Source organism: Rhodamnia argentea, chromosome 11 (assembly GCF_020921035.1).
Source record: "Rhodamnia argentea isolate NSW1041297 chromosome 11, ASM2092103v1, whole genome shotgun sequence".
Lineage (NCBI taxonomy): Eukaryota > Viridiplantae > Streptophyta > Magnoliopsida > Myrtales > Myrtaceae > Rhodamnia > Rhodamnia argentea.
In genome coordinates this window covers 1,744,988-1,766,813 of record NC_063160.1, presented here as the reverse complement: position 1 = coordinate 1,766,813, position 21,826 = coordinate 1,744,988, and the positions used below count along the sequence as shown (strand labels likewise).

General features: G+C 39.2%; 4 protein-coding genes across 6 annotated transcripts; 2 read left to right on the top strand and 2 right to left on the bottom strand.

The window, feature by feature from the left end:
* Window positions 1-2,084: 2,084 nt before the first annotated feature.
* Window positions 2,085-7,765, bottom strand: LOC115750494. The gene is made up of 2 exons (XM_030687881.2): window positions 6,894-7,765; window positions 2,085-2,592 (listed from the first exon to the last, which is right to left on the bottom strand). Exons 1-2 carry the CDS (start codon window positions 7,722-7,724, stop codon window positions 2,302-2,304), a joined length of 1,122 nt encoding a protein of 373 aa, XP_030543741.1. The 5' UTR covers window positions 7,725-7,765; the 3' UTR covers window positions 2,085-2,301.
* A 1,742-nt stretch (window positions 7,766-9,507) lies between these two features.
* LOC115750527 lies at window positions 9,508-14,073 on the top strand. Of its 2 annotated transcripts, none has more exons than XM_030687952.2 (7): window positions 9,508-9,907; window positions 10,772-10,804; window positions 11,732-11,845; window positions 12,078-12,198; window positions 12,852-13,161; window positions 13,272-13,326; window positions 13,638-14,073. In XM_030687952.2, exons 1-7 carry the CDS (start codon window positions 9,773-9,775, stop codon window positions 13,710-13,712), a joined length of 843 nt encoding a protein of 280 aa, XP_030543812.1. In that variant the 5' UTR covers window positions 9,508-9,772; the 3' UTR covers window positions 13,713-14,073. The 2 variants fall into 2 exon arrangements, with proteins under 2 accessions (XP_030543812.1, XP_030543813.1); XM_030687953.2 differs by having other exon boundaries at window positions 9,510-9,907; window positions 11,732-11,830.
* Window positions 14,074-15,254: 1,181 nt separating this feature from the next.
* LOC115750528 lies at window positions 15,255-16,129 on the bottom strand. Its single transcript, XM_030687955.2, has one exon. It carries the CDS (start codon window positions 16,041-16,043, stop codon window positions 15,426-15,428), a length of 618 nt encoding a protein of 205 aa, XP_030543815.1. The 5' UTR covers window positions 16,044-16,129; the 3' UTR covers window positions 15,255-15,425.
* Window positions 16,130-18,778: 2,649 nt separating this feature from the next.
* On the top strand, window positions 18,779-21,266 carry LOC115750530 (protein BOLA2). 2 transcript variants are annotated; one of them, XM_048272150.1, is made up of 4 exons: window positions 18,804-18,944; window positions 20,255-20,409; window positions 20,765-20,787; window positions 20,898-21,266. In XM_048272150.1, exons 2-4 carry the CDS (start codon window positions 20,374-20,376, stop codon window positions 21,091-21,093), a joined length of 255 nt encoding a protein of 84 aa, XP_048128107.1. In that variant the 5' UTR covers window positions 18,804-18,944; window positions 20,255-20,373; the 3' UTR covers window positions 21,094-21,266. The 2 variants fall into 2 exon arrangements, with proteins under 2 accessions (XP_030543817.1, XP_048128107.1); XM_030687957.2 differs by lacking the exon at window positions 20,255-20,409 and having other exon boundaries at window positions 18,779-18,944.
* The last annotated feature ends 560 nt before the right edge of the window (window positions 21,267-21,826 follow it).

Sequence of the window (21,826 nt, the reverse complement as noted above, 5' to 3'; positions counted from 1 at the left end):
TGCCGCCACTAATCTTTTTTTATAGATAGATTAGATACCTAAATAAAGTATGGGAGAATACTTTATTTTGAGCAAATCGGAGATTTAGGTTCGGGGACTTGATTATGTTAACTTTTCAATTAATGCCCTTTTGGTACCATTCTTATGGAAAAATTCTTGAATTGGCAAGTTCAATTGATTCAACTTTGGAAATCAAGGTGCAATTATGTTTTTGGATTTTCTTGATTTAATGAATGCTATGCAAATTCAACTATGCGAATGTGAATATGACATGAATAATGATGACTTTAAAAAAAATTGAGTTTTGATGCACACAAAAAATGAACTCTAACTAGATGACATGTGATATGAAATCTAACTTAGATGGCATGCAAAGATGATTTATTTAAGCTACATGACATGGTATAAATGACAGGCAAGAATGCTCTATATCCTATATGACATTCGAAAATTTGATGAATTATTCTAGCCTAAATGACATGCAAATTAAAATAGTAAAATTAAATCTGTCCTAAATGACATGAAAAAAATGCATGAATGACATAATGGCAACATGGCAAATATCTACATTACAGGGGATGCAAATGAATGAATTGTTCTTTATGAATATTTCGGTTTTCATCTTGAAGGAAATTGGTCCGACAATTAATGTAAGTTAAGAAATAGGTTTCTCAAAATCCAATTTTCATTAGAAGTCACCTTGAAGTGTATTTTTTTGAAATTTTCATTTAAGACCAAGACATGATTTTTTTTTTATTAGAAAATGACTCAAATAAAAGTATAATAAACCTTGAGCATAATGCACCTTATAATCCAAATTTTTTGATAAATTTGCCTCATACCCAAAGTTTAGGGTCGGAAGGGGAATTTTATTCACATCATACCTAGGGGTGGGGTTGGATGGTGATTTTAATATTGGACTAAAGTCGTACCCAAATGTTATGGGTCAGATAGTGAAGTCCAATTTTGTGAAATTAGTCAGTCTAATCCCAAAGGTGTGGGATGTGACGGACCATTTTGATGTGCAGATGATATCATATTTCGGGGGTGAAGTCGGATAGTCATCCTTTATGCACATATTTTCCGGGGGATATAGGTACATGGGAGCATGTATTATACTCAAGGTAAATTAAAGAATTATTTGATGAAACTATAGTATAAGCTCAAATCCTTCCCCGTCGGACCAAGTTAAAATGCAAAATGCGATGCATGCGAAACTAAATTAAACATGCTATGTGTGAAAACTGATTTTTTTTTTTTTTGCAAGAATTAAAACTAATTCTCATTTTTTTATGATTAAGGAAGAATCAAAATTTAAGTGTCAATAGTACATATGCTCAAAATTTGATTTGCAATCGAGAAAGAATTGGGTGTTTTCAATCATTGCTAGTAATTATTATAATTTTGTATCGAAATAAAGTACCTTACTATAAATTGAATTTTTATTTATATGAAATGATATATGGTCAAGTATCTTGTGGTCATGTGAATATTCTCAACGAACCAAACTTTGAATCTATATTAGGTAATGTATAAAAACTGATGGAAATCAATATTCTTTTTCACTTTAGCTTTGACTCATGTGATCTTAAGATTGACTTTGTAATATACACACACCCTCTGTCCTATCCATACTTCCATCGACATTACTCATAACATCTCTCGCCCTCCCCGTTCCGACATTATAGTCTGATTAATTGCAGTAGAAATATATACTCGAGATCCAGAATTGTGAGGGCAAGGTGCCTGCCCCTATCTGGCTTTGTCCTTGGTTGTTCTATGCTTGAATTGTATAGTGTCTTGAAGTGCATCGGCGTTGCTATTTTCTGTCTGTCCAAATGTACCAGGTGATGGAAGAAATGATCATCAGATCGAGTGGTTTTGACGATATTTCTATTGTCAATAACACTACGAGAAAAACAACGGGTGTGACAAAAACCAAATTCCGTCGCGACAAACTGAATTGTTAGCAGCAATACTATTTTCGTCGTGATTGATTCTGTGTTCGAATGCAGCTTCACAAAATCTCTATTATAGTGGAAAAATCAGCCAAATTTATTAAACACATAATGCTACTTTCTCTAAAAAAAGTTCGCTTCAATGACATCCAAGCTAAAGTTAAGCAAAAACAGCAACATCATTGTCATGCCAGAACTCAAACTAGGAATAATCAAAGTAAGCCAAAAGTATAAGTTCTGATCACAAACGGGCGAACGACGCCCAAGGATCATTACATGTGTTGCCATGGAAAACTACTCCTTATAAGCTCAAACCATAAGCTATGCAGCTGCCTTAATGACATCATTTCCACCTTCTCATCGGCTTTTTCCCTTGAATTTTCTCCATCTGTTTCAACTTTCTGACGAGTTCCGGCGTCGCCCCATCTCCTTTCTGGGTTCCATCAGACCCTTCTCGAGCGGCATCTCCAGCAGTGAAAGCAAGTTGCTCTTCTTCAACTGTAACTTCTGATTTTCCAATTCGTTTGGGTTCACTGGCCAAGTTGTTGTTTGGAATGTCTCCCTTGCATGATTGTTTCCCTTGCTTCTCTAGCTCAGCCGATGCCTTGTCCTCTACGGCTGAGTCCTTGCACTCCTGATTTTGCACCACACATGATTTTGATTTTTAGGCATTGCAAACACATCATCTGGCTTTCCAAGCAACTACATTATACCTTGCTCAAAATGTCAGAGCCTTGTTTCATAAAAACCGACTTTTAAGAACCAAAAATTCAAGTACTAAATTTAGAGTTTGCAATCTTAAGTACTTGAAATAGAAATAAAAATCTATCGGGATAAGTGCGATCGAAATCTCGAAACTCATCGCGAAACCCGAAACTCAATCAACTCTTTCAAATTTTATAAATTGGTACAATTGAGTCATCTCTATTAGCTCTGCTCCATTTAGTTAGGGGAAAATGCTGACATGGTAATTTTTAATCATTTTCTGATACACATGGAGCCAAAGCGGTGCCAACTAGGCACCACATTAGAGACAAGCTTGAAAAATTAAATGGAGAAAGAAAAATGATAATCGCTACAAGGAAAAAAGAGAAAAAAAGGATAAAGAAGGAAAAGAAAAGAGGACCAAAAAAAAAACCCAAAAATTAATATTAAAAAAAAGTGCAAATCGAGGTTGGGTTGAGGGGAGGCAGCCGGTCTCTACTTCGCCAAGGGTTGGCCAGGGCTACGTGGCCATTATGTCATACGGTAGCGGCCCCACCAATCGCCACCATCACAAGAGGGTTGGCCAACCCTCGGTTGAGTTTGGGTGAGGGTCGCTGGCCCTCGCTTGTGCTTGAGCGAGGAGCGAGGCAGCGATCTCGCTAAGTAAAAGGTGGCAACCCTTTTAGACCCCATTAGCAAAGTATGTTTTTTGTTCTTTCTTCTTCTTTTTTATCTTTCAACCTGATTGTTTTACTTGTTCATCTATTTCTTATTAAGGTTACAAGGGAAAAGGTGTTGTTTTGGCCTCTTTGTGGCATAAGGACATCTTAAGTGTTAGTATTTGTGCACGGCGCTCACTTTGATGCTAATATTTTCTTTTTATCAATTAAGTGCCAAATAAAAAAAAACGATCACTTTAGTGCCAACGGCGAGAAATTCTGGCGACCTCACCGAAGTTGGCACTTAAATAATCATTTTTCAAAAAAAAATGATACTTAAGTGATCCAAAAAACGATCACTTTAGTGTCGACGGTAAGAAATTCCGGCTACATCATCAGAGTTAGCGCTTAAATAATCGTTTTAAAAAAAAAATTGGCACCTAAATTATCCAAAAAAATATCGGCACCAAATTAAGCGTCGTACATAAATATTGGCACTTGAAATATTTTTTTGCCGCCTCTTTGTTAACATCACGGCCTGGTGGGAAAGAGAAAGCATCAAAAGAAGTCATGTTAGCCTTTTTGTTGCGAAATTAATTGAGGTACTTAATCATATAGATTGGATAAGTTTTAGAAGTTGATTGCATAAATTGAATATTTATGACTTAATTATATTTTTTTAACAAGTTTTAGGACTTCAATTCCACTTATCCAAAAGTTATTTAACAACAATTGAACATGGATGCCAAATGATATTCATTTGTGGAATAGCAACCATTATTATTATCAATTACTTTTCAATAGGATCAATTCGTTTTTTGTCAATAAATTTTTCGGTTAATCATTATTATTAGGATCAATTATTAGGATCATCAGGCAAAAGCCAACGTCCGGCGAAGGGTTTGAGATTTTTTTTTTTTAATAGCAAAACGTCAATTTTAAGTGTAGTTTGTTGCAAACAACATTTAACCAAAGTTGTTTTCCAATGCACTTTTAAATTACACTTGACTAAACACTATTTGCAGTTAAAAAAAAAAACACATTAACATAAAGACCTCTGCATTCCCCAAAGGCTTTCTTCAAAAGCCCAACCAGATACAGCCTATGTGTAAAGAATACCCTATCACGCGGTGTAAACGACTAACTAATAGTAGGATACATACACGCATGATGCCAAGTACGATGATGTTCATAGCACTCGGCTGGGTCGATTATGCGACTTCATCATCATCACTACCATGTGATGTATCCATCACCAAAAATTGGAGAAAACTGTGAAGTCCTGGTCTGACCAGCTATGTTTGCCAAGCTTAGGAGAGGGAATGAAAGTTTAGATGAAAAATAGGAGAAAACTTTGAATTTTAGTGAGAAAGAGTGTGAAAGACATTTGAAAGGTTTTTCTTCAAACTCTTAATATAAAAGTTCACATGAAATCTCCTGAGTCACATGACAGATCTAAGATGATCTACGAAGTTCATAAAAGCATTGGAGGACAAACAAGAAAGCAACGAGGAGCAGAATAGATGGTAGGGGCCCGAATATGATGACCCATTAGTTTGTCATGGAATGAAGAGTGCCCAAGATTCCTCCAATTGATGAGATTCCACCCAAAAATTTATGTCAGAAACATCTTGACATGACCGCCTCCGCTCCAAAATGAATGGACCAAGCTCAAGTGTTGAAGCTGGTCAATGATTGAAACGTAATACAAAGCTAAAAGTGGATGTGTATGTCCACGTTCATGTTACATAGGACTAATCCTGATATTATTGAGGAGTTTAGTTTGATTGTTACTTACTACTGTGACAATCGCATCGTATAATACCGATTATCGGATCTTAGAATATAGTAATAAAAAGAATAACACATTGCATTGTAATCGGAACTCAAGGTCGGTGTTTCTGAATTATCCACACACAATTAAAATGTGGATTTGCACTGGGAACCTTGATTCCACTGTGTTCCCGCCTACCTATCGTGTTAGTTTTCATTCAAATAAAATTAGAGGCACGCACTCGATTATGGTTGTGTGATGGTGTTGCGGTGGTTAGGGGTGAGCATGGTTTCGGGTTCTATCTTGGAACCTGGAACCGTGCCGATGAAGAACATATATGGTTCCAAGTTTTAAGTTATGCGGGATGGGTTGCGAGTTCCAAAAATTGGAGAACATGTTCTGACAAGTAAGTTCCAGATAGGTGAAACTTGTCATGTAACTTATAATAACTTTTTGTGTTTTTTTTTTGTACATCTCTTCGCGCAATCCTACAGTAATCCATGGCATATCATGATGAATGTGTAATCTAGAATTACTAGTATGGGCTTTCATTTTCGGCGATATTTGTAAGATTTTTACTTTGTTAATATTTCATATTTATTCGTGTGTCTAAATATGATCTTTGGTTAGTGAGTTGTTGTTGCAAATGGTGGTCACTAAGGCGATATTCACCGCAATCGTTCAATTAAGAATATAGGTGAAACTTGTATGGACCCCGGAACTTGTGACAATGTAGGATATAAGTTGCAAGGTATGCATGGTAAGTTCTAGGTTCCAAAAAAATTTAGGAATATATTCCGATAGGTAGGTTTCGGGTTCAATTAAAACCTGTATGGAATCCGAAACTACTCGCCCCTAGCGGTCCTAGCAGTGGTTGTGTATGAAAAGAAAATGGGCAATTTGTTTTTGTTGATAGTCACTTTTGAGAAAATGGGTGGCTGCAAGAGAATTGATGATGCATGAGTCATTATATGGAAGTGACTACAACATTAACAGAAAAACTACCCGGTGAAATGCATAAAATTACCGTTTTCAATTTTTTTTTTTTTTTTGGTGTTGTAAAAATCGTATAAATCTTGGGAATATTTTAATAAATATGGGGATCAACATCAAATTTGGAAGTTGTCGTCATAATAATATATTTATGCCTCATCTAGAATATCAATGTTAGTCTAGAAATCATGTTAACCAGCGGGGTAATAGCATCCGATGGTATCAACATCTTTTTACTATGTACACGCATGTGTATATTTAGATACTTTAGAGTTATAATCTGATTTTAGTAACGTATTCCAAAGGTTAAACCCCAGCAAATGCTGACTCTTGACCAGAGTTGTCCACCTTTTACTAAGTGGAAAGAAAAATCTCATGTAATAAACTATTTTGTTACATAAAACATATTTGGTCTTCTCCCATGAAACTTGAAACATACTGTAAAACCCCAAAAATAGAATTAAAAAAAAATCATAGTGTTTACATAGGTCATATTTTGAACTTTTGACTCTTCTTCCAGCCGGAATAATACATGTAACTAATTGCAGATCAGTCAAGGGGAATTAAACTATTAGATCAATTCAAAGATGTGAAAAAACTTAACCCCACATTCAATTTCAAAATCGGCATACGTTTCATAACTACACGTACGAAGAGAAATTTAAGCTAAGGATCCCCAGGATGCTTATCAAGCAATTAAATTAATACGCAATTAAGTTATCGAGCGATGTGTCTAGGCAAATTGAAAAAAAAATGAATTCAATTTTTTTCTCCACTATTTTTAAGAAAGGTTTTAGCTTTTACCTCTTCGAACAAGAGGCTAAGGGAACGGCGTTTGTGAGTTCCGTGCTCGTCGATCTTGTCGGCGACGTCGTCGTCGCCAATGATCTCCTTCACTCTCTCGCCGTATTCTCCGGCTTCCACCATAGCCATCACCTCTTCCTTCGCCTCTTTTACCTCTTCGAATATGACGCTAAGGGAAGGACGTGCATGAGTGCCATTCCTATCGAACTTGTCGTTGGCGTCGGCGTCGTCATCGCCGACGATCTCCTTCACTCTATTGCTGTAATCTCCGGCTTCTACCGTCACCTCTTTCTTCGCTTCTGTCACCTCTTCGAACAAGAGACTGAGGGAACGACGTTTATGAGTGCCATGCTCATTGATCTTGTCAGTGACATCATCGTCGGCAATGATCTCCTTCACTCTCTCGCCGTATTCTCCGGCTTCTACCATAACCAGTACCTCTTTCTTCGCCTCTTTTACCTCTTCGAATAAGGCACTGAGGGAACGACGTTTATGAGTGCCATGCCTATCGACCTCCTCGTTGTCGTCGTCATCACTGACGATCTCCTTCACTCTCTCGCTGTAATCTCCAGCCTCCACCGTCACCTCTTTCTTCGCCTCTTTTATCTCTCCAAACAAGAGACTGAGGGAACGACCCTTATGAATGCCATGCTCATCGCCCTTGTCATTGACGCCGTCGTCACTGACGATCTCCTTCAGTCTCTCGCTGTAATCTCTTCCAGCTTCCATCACCACCATTACCGCTTTCTTCGCCTCTGGAGGCGGCTCGTTGGCCTGCTTGTCGGCAGCTTCGGTCTTTGAAACCCTGGCCTTTGTTGCACACCCTCCCATATTGTTCCCGTCTATCAATTGATGACTATGCTTGGGGAGAGAGAGATTTTATCAGGGAGAAAGTGGGCCTTTCATAGGGAACATTGCAAGTGCAAGGTTCATTTATGTCCACGGGTGGTGAGATGATGCTAACTCGCATGCATTAAAGTTGCAATCTTGTGTGGTTCATTCACGGCTTAAAAAGAATGTTTATACATTCACTATTAAACGGTTGACGTTAATCGCAATCTGATTGAATAATTCATAGTACACATATCATCGATTCGGCGAAGACCATCTAAACTTATTTTTTCGCCGCTAATCAATCTCGTGAAAACCCTTTTGAAAATCATGTGTGGTCCATGACGAGATGTTTGCCTTAACCGCCATTTATTTGGGCGGACCAAATCGACAGACCAGGTTAAGCAAATGGGACCAAGATCCACTCTTGTCATACCATGTCTCGGTGGTCGTCCCAACAATGTCGACTGTCAATGAATTCAGCCACATACTTGAAAACGAACCACATACATTGATGATCCGTTGAGATGATTAAAACACCATAGATAGATATAAAATTACGATTAAACGATCCCCATGAGAGGAAGCGCTTATATCTCAATCTGGAAATCAACAAAGCATCAACCTCGAAATATGTGATTAGTGGGTAGCCCTCCACCTACCTCGCGATGACCGCCCTCGCCTAAGGCCGACGAAGGGAAGAAGAAAAGGAAAAAAATATAAATTATAAATTATAAAATTATAAAAAAAATTAAATACTATTAAATTTTGTCCATGTAAGCAACAGCAACGGCCACGTCACACAAGATGATCGGCATTAACGTCAGCGATTTTCTGTCAAAATTGACTTGATAAACTTAATTGCAAAACGTGGAAAATATTTGGTAGGACTGAATTGGCAAAACTACAATAGATTTAGGACCTTTTGAACTATTTTCTCATGTGTTTTTTTTTTTTTTTTAATTTGGAAGATGACGTTGTCATCGTCATATGATTGATCACATCATAGACATTTGAAGTTCACATCACCACAAACATTTTGCAGATTGGTTGTATGCTAATCACACATAACTTCAATTGGATGAAGACAAAAGTTATTCTTTCTCTTTTAATTCAGACGCACTCCATGCCGATTCGAAAACGCCGATTCTACTATTCGTATACGAACATGGGTTGCCAGCACCAAACACAAAATTTTGCCCTTCTTTCATTTACCACAGCGAGCAAGTAACTTATTACTTACTTCAATGGGGGGGAGATGTGAAACGTGTAAGATAAAAGTTCACGCGGTTTGTATGACCGAAATTAATCAGATAGTTTTCTTATGTAAATAAGAGCCTCACGCAACACACAGTATTTTTCTCGAATCAAAGTTAGGTTGGGAAAAGTTCTTGCATGGACCCGGTGTCGTCATAGCCATTGATTTTGTAGGTCCCGTGTTAGTTGGGACTCACATGATCCACGGCTACGATCGATTTGATCGACAAGAACTCGAGTCCAAGCAAGAAATTTCCCCATCCCTATAATTCCATCTCTCCATACCCAAGCCGGAGAGCATGCCATCTATTCTAAGACGACTGCCCTTCGGGTGATCAACGGCTATGATCGATTTGATCGACGGCACTCGAGTCCAAGCAAGAAATTTTCCCATTCCTATAATTCCATCAATCCGGCCCAAAACCATATCACCAGGTTTGGCCCAACACAGTTTGGGCCCAAAGATGCCTCACTGGGCTTCAGTACAATGAAGCTGCGAGAGGCCCAGGTTTTCTCTTGTCTTCTGCGTTTCGGTCGACCTGGTCGAGAGATCGGGAGAGAGTCGCGAGGACTCTCTTGGCCTTGCTCAATTCGCGGACAAGCAACATCCATCTGCAAGTCACGGCCATTTGGTGTCGATCCTATTCTTACCGCCTCGTTCAAATTTTGCTGCGAACTGGGAAACTGTTCTTCCATTGGCGCAAGCACAGACCAATTGGTCCTCGAGTCGAGAGATTGCAGCGTTAAGCTTTCGAAGAAAGAGAGAATTTTTTTCGTTTGAATTGATCGGAATGCAAGTACCCAGATGGCGAAACCTCTTGGTGATCAAGAATTCGTTGATGGCTTCAACATCTGCGACGGTTCGTTCTGCTGCTTTTCACTCAACTCCGGCCACTTGCGAGAAATGGAAGTATAAATGGAATTCCGTAAGTTCCTTGTTTACATTTTTGCATTTCCCTGTTACCACTATCCGTGGTTGAATTTCCTAATGTGGTGCTTGACGTTGATTTATTGATTGATTGAGCAGTATTTGGTTGGTCTTGCGCAATTTCGCTTGTCGAGTGTTTGATCTATTGCTTTGAGCCAATGTCATTATGAAAAATGCCCACTTAAGAATTTGAAATTGCCGGAAACTTTGCGTGTTCATGCAGATTTATCTGAATTTCCAGAGGATGCCTATTGCGGAGAATGTTTCAGTGTCCTGTAAATTAATGTGGTTTAATTATGTTTAGAACTTTAGAGCCTGATTTCGAATTTCAGTGATACATTGTGTATTGTGGAGTGCCAAAATATAACGAAGTTTGAAAGAGATTCATTTTTATAGGAGTTGGGGTGCCCGAAACATCGTAAACAGATAATTTTCTGTTGTTTTGGCTGCTTTATATGCTTTGAGTGGCGCCAAGCAACTGTAGAGTATTTTGCACGCTCTTGTTTGTGATTGAGGTTTTGTGGAAAAACCATGGTGGAGTGGAGAAGATATGGATTTGTTATAATCTGCATTACTTCCAAACCACGTGTTTGCATGCTTTAGGGTATCATTTTGTTCTTTTGCCCCCAATTAAGTAGCTTTTGGAATTGTACTTTAGTAGAAATGATGCTTATAAAAGCCTCATCGGAAGTTTGTAGACCAAAAAGTTATCTCTGGCTGGAGAAATAAGTTTATTCTTCAATGATCTCAGTGAGAGGCCAAAACTCGGAAAAATTTTAGTTTTCAAATTGTTTCCAAGTTACCCATGTGACGCTCCACATCAAGCAAAGTCATTTAACGAGGCCTTTCTTGTTTTGCACAGGATTTTTCTAGAGGTGGTCAACAGCCATCTAAGGTAAGCAACATTGTCTTAATGTTGGGAACTAATTTCTCTTCCTATTTTCTGTATCACATCCTAACATGTGCAAAAGATATATTTACTAATATACCTCAATATAGCAACATTATTGTTGCTATTCATGCATTATTTTCTGTGAGAAGAAGGAATGAGATATTTGGTTACATTGTAGCTTTGAGATCCTTAAGATGAAGGCTAAGAATTTGATTCCAACCAAAGCTAAATTTTGCATGTTGGCCTGTGTTTACCTTCATTACCACACTCGTCCTGCTTTCAATTAGGATTTTGCTATGGCCAAAAGAAAGCTAGAATCTTGGCGCTTGCGGTGAGTATTACATGAAGGTTATGACTCTAGATTGGCTGAAGGATGATTTTAGCTCTAGTTATTTAGATCCCAACGTTTCCACCTGCTTTTGCGACCTTTTCTGAGCGCACTTGTACACGTTGCTGGCCTAATTTCTACCCAGTTGAGTTTTTACACATCTGTATAAAGTGCCCTAGCGCCTCCATGTGTGCTCCTACTAAGATTGACATATAAAGAAGATGAGTTTTAAAAGACATGCTGGATATTGTTGGCTGCTTTATTAAGAGGTTAACCTCTTGAACAGCTCTCTAACAAGTCGTTGAATTTTTTTCTTTCAAAGCTCTTGTATCTTCCCACTGCTCCCACCCTTAAATGCATAAAAAGAAGATAAATAAAAATAAAGTGAGTACTTGATTTACTTGAGCATATTCAATTCAGTTTGAGGAATATGCAAACATCTTGAGAGAATCTATTATACAGTTCAAATATGTGGCAGACTACTTATATCAGGGGTAATCGATTGATATCATTGATTAGATGCAATGCACATGATTAAGATTTATAGTTATGGTTCAAGTGTCAAGTTGATAACTGTATCTCTTGTCTGTATATTGAATCAGAACTATATCAGATATACAACACGTCAGAAGCGTGCTGAGACAAAGAAAGCTCTGAAAGATCTCGTCTTGGGCAGCGGGTCTTCTAGATTTTCCTTCCACGTAAACTACTCACTGGTACCATTTCCTGAAGCGTGGAACAATTTGAGATCTCTCGCTACTTGTATATCAATTCATTTTACATCACTGTACTTGTTCCCTGCTAGTGCTCCTTATGCGGCTATCTTCTACCCCAAACTCTTCTCGTGAAATCACTTTTGAGCAGCTATCTTTACACAACTGTAGATACTATGTAGATCTGTCCGAGTTCTTTGAGCATGTCTATTTATTGCTACACACATATGCACAGGAGAAGGGCCCTGCCTGGGATTTTGATGAGACAGAAAATCAGTCAGATCAGTGTGGTAATAGAGGCAGATCAAAGTCATCTTCTCAGCGTGCTGGGAAGAGCCACCAAAAGAAAATGAAGCGTGAGCTTGTTTTCCCTTTCATCTATGCGATATTTCTTTAGTTGTTGCTTATGTCAAGTAAGGTAATATTTTGGGCTCCTCTAACTAAAAGAAGGGGGGAAACACTCAGCTTTTGGATTTGTATGAGCAAGCAGCCGGTTTTATACCCACTTCCTAGGCTTATCAGACATTATGCTTGACATGTTTCTTTGTAGGCTACCAAATTGTTGAATTCGTTATCTGCCCCGGAAAACAGAAAAAGAAAAAGGAAAGGATGGTTGCAGGATTAGCATGTACACATTTTTATGACTTATATGGGTTAGGTTCACTTTTAGTCCCATAAGAAGATAATATTAAAGAACAATGAATATAAATTAAGTTGTATTAGCATGTCTCCTCAAAGGAAGAATAAAGTAGTGAACTCTGCATTGAGTACAGAAACTCTTTCAGGAAGCCATTCATTAGTGTTCCCTCTTGGCAAGTCCGCTTTGATTATAGAATACAGTGTTTCATTTTGACTCATTAGCCTCAATTTATTCTGATTCAACATGGAACGGAAGTGATGGAGATAAAGCAATTGATGTTAATACTGTTATCAGTTAATAATAGTGAAGGCTTTGGTCCCCCATCTGAATGCTGAATAGTTAATTCTTTGCAAATTATTACCTTTACAGGAAAGTTTAGGAGGGAGAGCTTCAGTGAGGACCTAGATGATTATCCTGAGACGGTATTTCAAGCAACATTCGGGAATAGGTGGTATACTTGGTCTTGCAATTCGAGGCACTCCTTTACCTCTGAAAATGCATCATCTGGTTTTCAATGGAAAGAGAATTTCAAGTGGGGAAACCGCAGAACAAGAGAATGGGAAACGGCAAGTGAAACAGAGCTGGATGATGAGTCAATTAGAATAGGATCAGTGTCCGATAGAAAAATGCTTGGTTTACCTACAACAGGTCCTTTGAAGATAGAAGATGTGAAAAACGCGTAAGCATGTATTTTTTTTTTTTTCCTTTTTTTCCTTTTTCTTTTCTAGATGTTTGGTGAAGTTGTCACATTGGCCTATTCTAATTGCTGACTTGTCATTTTGTGTGCAGATTTCGACTTTCAGCCCTGAAATGGCATCCTGATAAGCATCAAGGCCCTTCACAAGTGAGTCTATGAAACTTCCGTCTGGGGTCTTATTCTTTTCAGCTCCTCTTGAATGTTGACAATTTTAAAACATCCATGAGATAGTCTAGAGAAAATGTATGCAGCTACCTCCAACGACCTGTAGATCTATTTCTAAAGCACCAACAAAGAAATAGAACAGAAAACCTGAAAAAAAAAAATTCTCATATCCAATTCCTTGTCTTGGAAGCGATCCTGAGAAAGCTGTATTCACCAGTTCATAGATCAACTTACAGACGTTAAAATCTCTTTTCTGCATTCTTCTGACTATTCGTCATTCAATTTTCCTGCAGTCAATGGCTGAAGAGAAGTTTAAGCTTTGTGTCAACGCATACAAGTCGCTGTGCAGTGCTCTTTCAGCAGCTTAAAGTGTAAGCTTTGGTCCAGACGGGTTCAGCTCTTCGCAACTCTTCTTTCCAAGAGAAGGTTTAGTGACATTGTGACATGATTAATTTATTTCTAGTGATGATCATTACAGATGGTTCCAAAATTTTCCCTGGTGCTACATTTTTTTCGTGATTGTTTAAATTGGTTATCAGAAATTTTCATTTTGCAACTTGAGGGTTTTTCTTCCATTGAAAGGAGTAATGAATTAGCTGTTCAAAAGCCAAAGGTCATTATAATAAGTATTGCTCTGTAGTTGGCATTCTCTGATTTAAGAGATTATTAGAAATGATGAATGCTACTTCATTTTCCAAATTCTAAGCACACCATGTTAGTTTTTCAGGTGTAAATAGCCATTTCCATGCCCTAATTCCTAATAAAAAGGGTCCTGCCATTTCTTGGTTTATAGTATGTGCTTTATTTTGTGCAAGCTTTAGAACATTTCCACAATGAATGCGAAAATGATTTACATGTTTCAGGTTCATGCGGTTGAATCCATTGGTCGATTTTGTTGCCTTATATCTAACTCAGCTAGGCTTCGTCCGATTGAATGGTGAACATGTATCCAGATGCATGCTGACTGCACCCCGAAAGCACGCTTGCGATTTGAAGATGATATGAGCACTCTTTTGGATAGGGGCTTTTATGATCTCTCGAGCGATCGACCCTCCAGTCATTACCTCCTGCAACCACATGTATGAGTCGTAATTGTGGAAACGCATGAGAATTTATGAAGTTTAGTGTCGGGAGGTGAAATTTATTCTCATTAAATTTAAACAGTTCTCCTTATTCGGGACCCCAGAACCCACCCACTTCGGCTGCCAAGACCGTGCATCATCATTAAAGATATGATCTTTAAAGTCCATTCTTTTCCAGGATTACTCTTTTCAAGCAGACTCAGTATGTTCCACTGAATTAGGCATTGTTGCCCCTAGCTAGTAGTCAATTTCCTTTCTCGCATAAGCACTTCGCCTGCCGAAAGATTGTTTCACTGCTGATTAAAAACTGTTCTAAACTTCAGCCGGACTGCCGAAGGGCAGGTGGTTGACAAGGTTTCATTACTATGTGCTGTGGACATCAATCCACTAGAAAATGCTTCAGAGGACCAAAAAGTGGAATCGTTCTGGCAATGCGCGCAGTTCATTGTATGTTGTTATGAATTTGTTAATCAGAGCAATCAAAGCACTTCTGAATAATTACTTCCAAGCTAACATTTTGAGAATTAAATTACTTTTTATTTGATATGCTTAACAGGTAGATGGTCAAACATCAACTCATAGTCAAAAAGGAACAGAGGAGCTACATTAAAACCAGAACAGAGAGAATCAGACTGTGACTTCCCAGGAACGTTGGTTCCTATAGGAAGGAGAGGTTTAGCCAAAGCAGAATCTGCTTTGGGAAGCTTTTGAGCTTTGAAAGCTCCTTTCTTGGGGCAATAAACCTCGCGCCCGTGAATTGTACTTGGCAATGAATGCATCCAAAGCTTTGCAACAGTACACGCACGCCCCACGAGAGAGAGAGAGAGATTCCTCCACGATGAAGTCTCGCTGAACTTTTCCCATTTCCAACTTTCTTTCCAGTTAACTTCTTCCCAGATCAAACTCAGGAAATCAATCCTCCAAGATAAATGAATAGAAAGAGAAGAACGAGTGCTGCCAATACCCACTAAAGCCAACACCAAAAAGCAGAGAACTTTCCTAGAAACAGAGGATGACAACAGAGAAAGAGACCATGAAGCCGTAGACCAAGATCAAGAACCCGAAATGCAGAGCCCAGTTCCTCTTGAACTTGCCCAGGTAGCTCTCGGGCGGCTCCTGGTACTGAATCTCGAAGTCCTCGTCGTCGAACACCACCTCGTGGTGGTGGTGGTGGTGGTGGTGGTGGGGGTGGGGGGCTCCGTCGCTGTTCGCCATCGCCACGCTCATCCTCATCCTGAGCTCCCTCAGCCTCTCGGTAGCGAGGCCGAGGGTGAGCTTGTGGCAGCGCCGCTGGTACTTGAAGCCGTTGATGGTGCGGAGGGTCTGGGCGACGGAGACGTAGAAGACGAGGTGGGAGAGGGAGAGGAGGGAGATCGGGGCCCAGCAGTGCCGGCACTGGAGGCGGGAGGACGGCTGGGAGACGGCGTTGAAGAGGAGGGCGAGGAAGATGAAGAAGAGGAGGAAGAGGCGGTGGAGCTCCTTCTTCTGCTGGTCGATGGCCCGCTTCTTCTCGAGGGTCTTCTCGAAGTGGAGCTGGATTATCGTGTTCAGTGCCTGGAGGGCCGTCTCCTTCGCTTGCTGCTGCTGGTGGTGGTGGCGGCTCTCGTAGTCCGCCATTGTTGCCGTGTCTGCAACTGTGGTGCACGCAGAGAGAGAGAGAGAGAGAGAGATGAGGTTTTCCGGGTCAATGGGAGAGAGAGAAATTATGGGGTGTGGGGGTGAAGGGCTCGAATTTCCAGGTGATGAGAGAGCGTGAAATCAAACGGTACAATTGTGGCAGGTGAAAGTGACTAAAACGATGACGTTTGAGCTCTTTTGTTTCGGGATATATTCACTTGACGTCCTAAAACTTGTCATCTAAATGTAATTAAGTCTTAAAAATTTTAAAATATACAATGAAATCCTAAAACTTGACAAATCGATGCAATTGAGTCCTTTTGTTAATTCCGTCCAATTCGGCTAATGAAAATTGCTAACGTGACATTTTCTATTACTTTCTCTCTCCTATGTGGTGTCGACGTAACTAAAATAAGAAAGATAAATCCAAAACAATATTGTTTTGGTCTAAATTTGATTTTTAACATAAATATTTAATTAATTTAAATTAAAAAATAAATAATTATAACAAATAAATAAATAAATAAAAAGGCAATGGCGGCGAGGGTCGGCACCATGGTCGACCCTTCCCGTGATAGTGTGACGATGGTCGGCCGGGGTCACCGGTCCTTGGCCGGTGGCCAGTGTCCCGGCCGATGACAAGTTAGGGTTTGCGAGCCCTCGCCCAAACTAGGTCAAGGGTTGCTACTAGCTGGGGCATGGCTTCTGGCGAGGCCATGACCCCACCAACAGAGGCCCTCAGCCCAATTTCGACGAGGGCCAGCGACCCATCCCTAGATCTAGGCGAGGGGCTACAGGCCCTCACTTGCCATCGACCAAGGCCGCAGAGTCGACACTCACCCCACCATCGTCGGTCCTTCCGGCAATGGCTAGCAAGGGCCCTCACAAGTGTTACCTTCATTTTTTATGAATTATTTAGTTAAGTTTTCATTTAATTAATGTTTATGTGAAAAATCAAATTTGCACCAAAATAATATCATTTTGAACTCATCTTTCTTGTTTCGATCACGTCGGCGCCATGTAAAAGATAGAAAGTAATAAAAAATGCCACGTCAATATTTTCCGTTAGTCGAATTAGACAGAGCTAATGAAATGACTCAATCGCACCAATTTGTTAAGTTTTAGAACTTGATTGCATTTTTTAAAATTTTTAGGACTCAATTACATTTTGGTGACAAGTTTTAAAACTTTTAGTAAACATATCTCACTGTTTCACAAAAAAAAATATATATGGTTTAAAAAATATAATTTTAAAAGCAATATTTGAATAACTAATTAATCAAATATATTTTTATTATTGATAATGTTTTATGTCTAAATATCTTCACAATGAAAATTTTTCTTCATCCATTTTTGTAAGCAGTACAACTTATCATTTTTAAAAATATATTATTCAAACTATTTATTTTTTACGAAATAAAAAAATCACTATTGTTAAAACCTTCCGACGCCACTTTCTCACTTTTTTGAGGACAATAGCTTACTTCCCTCCGACAATCTTAGGTTTTAATGTTGTACAAATACATATCAATCGTTGAGTGAAAACTGATTGACGAAGAACTCAATAAATTGATGAATTATAGTATATATGATACATTGTAGTATCTTGAGGATGTTCTTTTACGAGGAAATCTATTGTAAACTGCTTTTATGAGGAAAATAATAATGTTATGGAGATCCAATGAATCGCAAGGCAACCCTACGAAAAACATTTTTTTGAAGGATTACAAATGCTCTCCTGATCTCACTAAATTCAATATACGATGAGTATTTAGCGTTATGAATTCCGTTGTGCCGATTTTTCCTTTTGAATGAATGGCATGCCGCCGTCGCCGCCTTTCTTATCTTATTCGGACTACAATACCGACCTGTCATGGCGAAACCGGAGAGGCAATGATGGTCGGCGTGTGGCGGAGCAACGGTGCCTTGACCGGGCTCGCGTGACTTTGCTAACTCCTCGCCGCCGTCGCCGCCGCCGCCGCCGCCGCACAACTCTTGTAGGTTGCACTTGTGCAAGGTTGTCCAACCACCACGAAGGGCCAAAAAGTGGAATGCTTTGTAGCTTTTGGTTCTTTTTTACGAAAAATTGGTAAACCATTTCATCAATAAAATAATTCCTAAATAATAATTTGGCAAAGTTGTTTTTGCAACGAGAACTTCATATATTAAATACCAACGCAAAGTAAAAGTCGAAGAACTCATAAACATGTCCGAAGCATCATTCCGAATCCACACTCTACATAAAATACAGACTTATATTTATATAATATGATTTATCCAAAATTTATTTTCTTTTATAACATCCGAAATCTCAAACTATACCCGCACCGTACATTTACCCTCCTTCAAAATTTTGTTCTTGCTTTTTTCCTTCCTCCCTCATCTTCACCCACGATGCCGTCCTTACCGTCGCCATCGCCACGGTCCTCACTCCCGAAGGAGGAATTAAAAAAAAATTAGAAAAGAAAAACATACAATAAATTGATATAATTTTGCCACGTGAGTATTATTGTAATCAATCGCATAAAATTTTTAGCGGCCTTCGTTAATGGAATTTTGATAGAGAGTAGATGTGTCAAAAAAAATTTGGGTTAAATGTGTTATGGCGATCATTTTTTAGTTTTTTTTTTCTCATGGTCGTATACATTTTTGGTGTAAATTTTTTTGAAATCAGAAAAATTATGTAAGTATTACAAAAATAACCGCGGTCCCCCAGAACCGAATCGCATCTTCCTCATCTCGTGCGGGTGCGAAGAGGAGAGAGATATACGACACATCTCACAGGCTCACGGCAATTGAGGAAGAGAGAGAAAGAGAGAGAGAGAGAGAGAGAGAGAGATGGGGGTGACGAAGGAGCAAGTTGAATCATCGCTGACTTCAAATCTGAAACCTCTGCATCTTGTGAGTGTTCTTGTCTCCTCTTCTTTGTTTTTATTTTCGTTTCTCGCATGCGCGAATTTCAGTAGCATCTGCCTCAAATTTGGTTCTGGAGATTTCCCAGTTCTTTGTTTTCTTTTGGGGAGTGTTCTTTTTTCTGTCTATGCTTCTGCTGCTAGGCGTCAGTGCAAATACGATGGTGTAGCCCGGGGTTCCTGTCTTGAAACAAATATAGATTCGAAATTTTTACTGGGTCCTACAAATTAAGTCCAAGATTAAGATGCAACTTTGTCTGATGACGTAAGTTGGTGTTTTTGGATTGTTGGGAATTTACACGCCTTTCTAGATGTCGAAGGCATTGAGGTGTCTAGTTACGTCGGGGGCGACATTGTAGCTATACTTCACAGTCAGAGATGGGTGTTATGTGCATTTTACCGTAGGAGGAAAGAGGCGATAAAGGTCCAATTTTTACCCTTTTTAGATGGTTCTATGCACCTAAATGAGCTGGAATGAGTATTGACTCTGTTGGTCTGAAGGCACCATGAGGATCCGGTTTCAGTGTTGGGACCGAAGGTATGGCAAGAACACCGAAGGTATGGCAAGAACATGTGGCCTGTTGGATTGTGCTTCAATATCAAAGGAGTGAAATTTAGTTTCGTTATAGCGTGAGGAACTTTTTTCCTAATAAAGAAGAACCCTTTTTGTTGTCCTGCGGGCTAAGATATGAAAGAGGACATGAATTGTTTGAGAATGGCATGCTCTTATCTTGGAATGTCGATTTGCCAAATGAAGAGGCTCGGCGAATGACATGAGATCTATTACAGAAAGAAATCGGACTAGCTTCCAACTTAAATCATTTGGTGGAGATCTATCAGGTGATGGTCAGCACTGGTTAGTTGAATGGCATTTGAAATAGGTAACAATAAAAATTCTTCCACTTTGGCGGATGTAGTGATTTGTCTCTTCCAGAAATATCATAGTTGACTTGTTATGCATATGTAGAAAGTTGCTCAGAGGTGCTGGGAACTTGATATGCTGGTTAAGATTGTCGCTGTTATAATGCAGAGAAATTATTCGTTCTAGCTTTACTTTGAAGCTTCCTCACACAGATCAAAGTGACGTGAATAATATATTTCTGTATGGAACACATGACAAAGTTCTAGATTAGCATTTGAGAACACCTGCATTTCTCCTATATTGTCCCACTCATACTTCCCACGGTATTATATATATCATCTTGTTTGTCGTTTCTAATGTGACCGCCTCCTTTTATTTAATTGCCTTCTCATAATGGAGATACAAGATTTACATATGGTTCTTTTTCAGCTGTCCAGGGGTTGATGTAATTCTTTTAACATGGCTAGTTTTTTGTGTTCCAACCATCGGGGAATATTTGCAATCTGATTCCTTAGGTCGTTTGGGTGTAAGATACTTTAGTACTTTGGACTAGCTCATGACCAAGATACTTTTGAGGCGCTCTGGGAGCATGGCATTCTTTTCAACTGAGCCACTCATTGTGTGCTGAGTGCATGAAAATTTCTCATCACTGGAACATGGCCACGATGTAACTACATCTAGTGCAAAAAACCATGACTCGTGTTTTTCTATTTCCTTTCACTGCATTTGATGGCCTTTGAGGAGAAGAGTTCTAGCTATATGCATAAGCGGACCTGCTTTGAGAAATGACAATTGAATTGTTGTGTATTTTAACAATCATCCAGCAAATAGAAGGTTTATGAACATTGACGTCTTGTAGTTTGATCTCATTAGCTCACTGTGCTTCTAATTTGTAACTTTATATGCTAGAGCTTTAGGACTTACGGGAATTTCTCTCCTACTTGCAGGAAGTAACTGACATATCTGGAGGGTAATCATTCATTCGAAAACAAGTTATTCATTGATATTTCGATCCAGGTTCTTCTCTTCTGCGAATTTTTCCTTTGCTTTCCTCCTGAAAGGTTCTCATGGTGTTTTCAGGTGTGGTGCTAGTTTTTCGGTAGAGATTGTGTCCGAGCAATTCGAAGGGAAGAGGCTGCTGGAGAGGCACCGGTTGGTGAATGCTGCACTTCAAGAGGAGATGAAACAGATACATGCTCTTTCTATCAAGATAGCCATGACACCAGAGCAGTGGAAGCAACAGCAGGAATCTGCAGAAACCAAGTCCGAAGCTTAGAGTTTGCTTCGAAACGGTTTCGGGATGCACACACCTGTAGTATGAAATGAATCCGAGTTACCGTGCATTTGAATAGTGACACTTATCCACCTGTGACTAAATACTCCTTTAGGCTTTGGGTCCTCAATGCTTGACCGACCGCAACCACAAAGTCCTGATCTCTTTTTATCAGACCTCTCTCTTACTCTCTCTTTCTCTATACTTGTGTGGTGTTAATAGATGATTTAACGACTAATTAATGAAGAGATCCAACAATGTTTTTTGGTTGAATTCGACGAAATGATCAAAGCGTGGCGTTGTATCAGCTCTCAAATTAGAAGATCATGGCTGCTATCCTCTAGTGGTTTGAGTTTTGTCTTGTCATCAATGTACACTTGAATCTTTGGTTTAAGTGCTTTGCACTCATTCTTTTGCTTCAGCTTGTACCTATGTATGGCAATGAACTCTCCTCACCATGTGTCTTAGCATGCCTTCTCGACTTCGGCGAGTGAAGTGAATGAAATCTAAACTATATGTACAAAATCAGTTAAAGAATTATGATTAGCAACCCCTTTCTTTTTTGGTCGAATAACCACTTTTTTGTTGACAAACTTATTTCTTCATTTTGTGCTTACATCTGCTTAGTGGGCTTATCACACAACTATGTCCAAAGCTTTAGTCTCCAACGCAACCACAGTTTGAAATGTACCAAAAACTTTCTTCTGGAACAAGTAACATGGTGACACTCATTCCA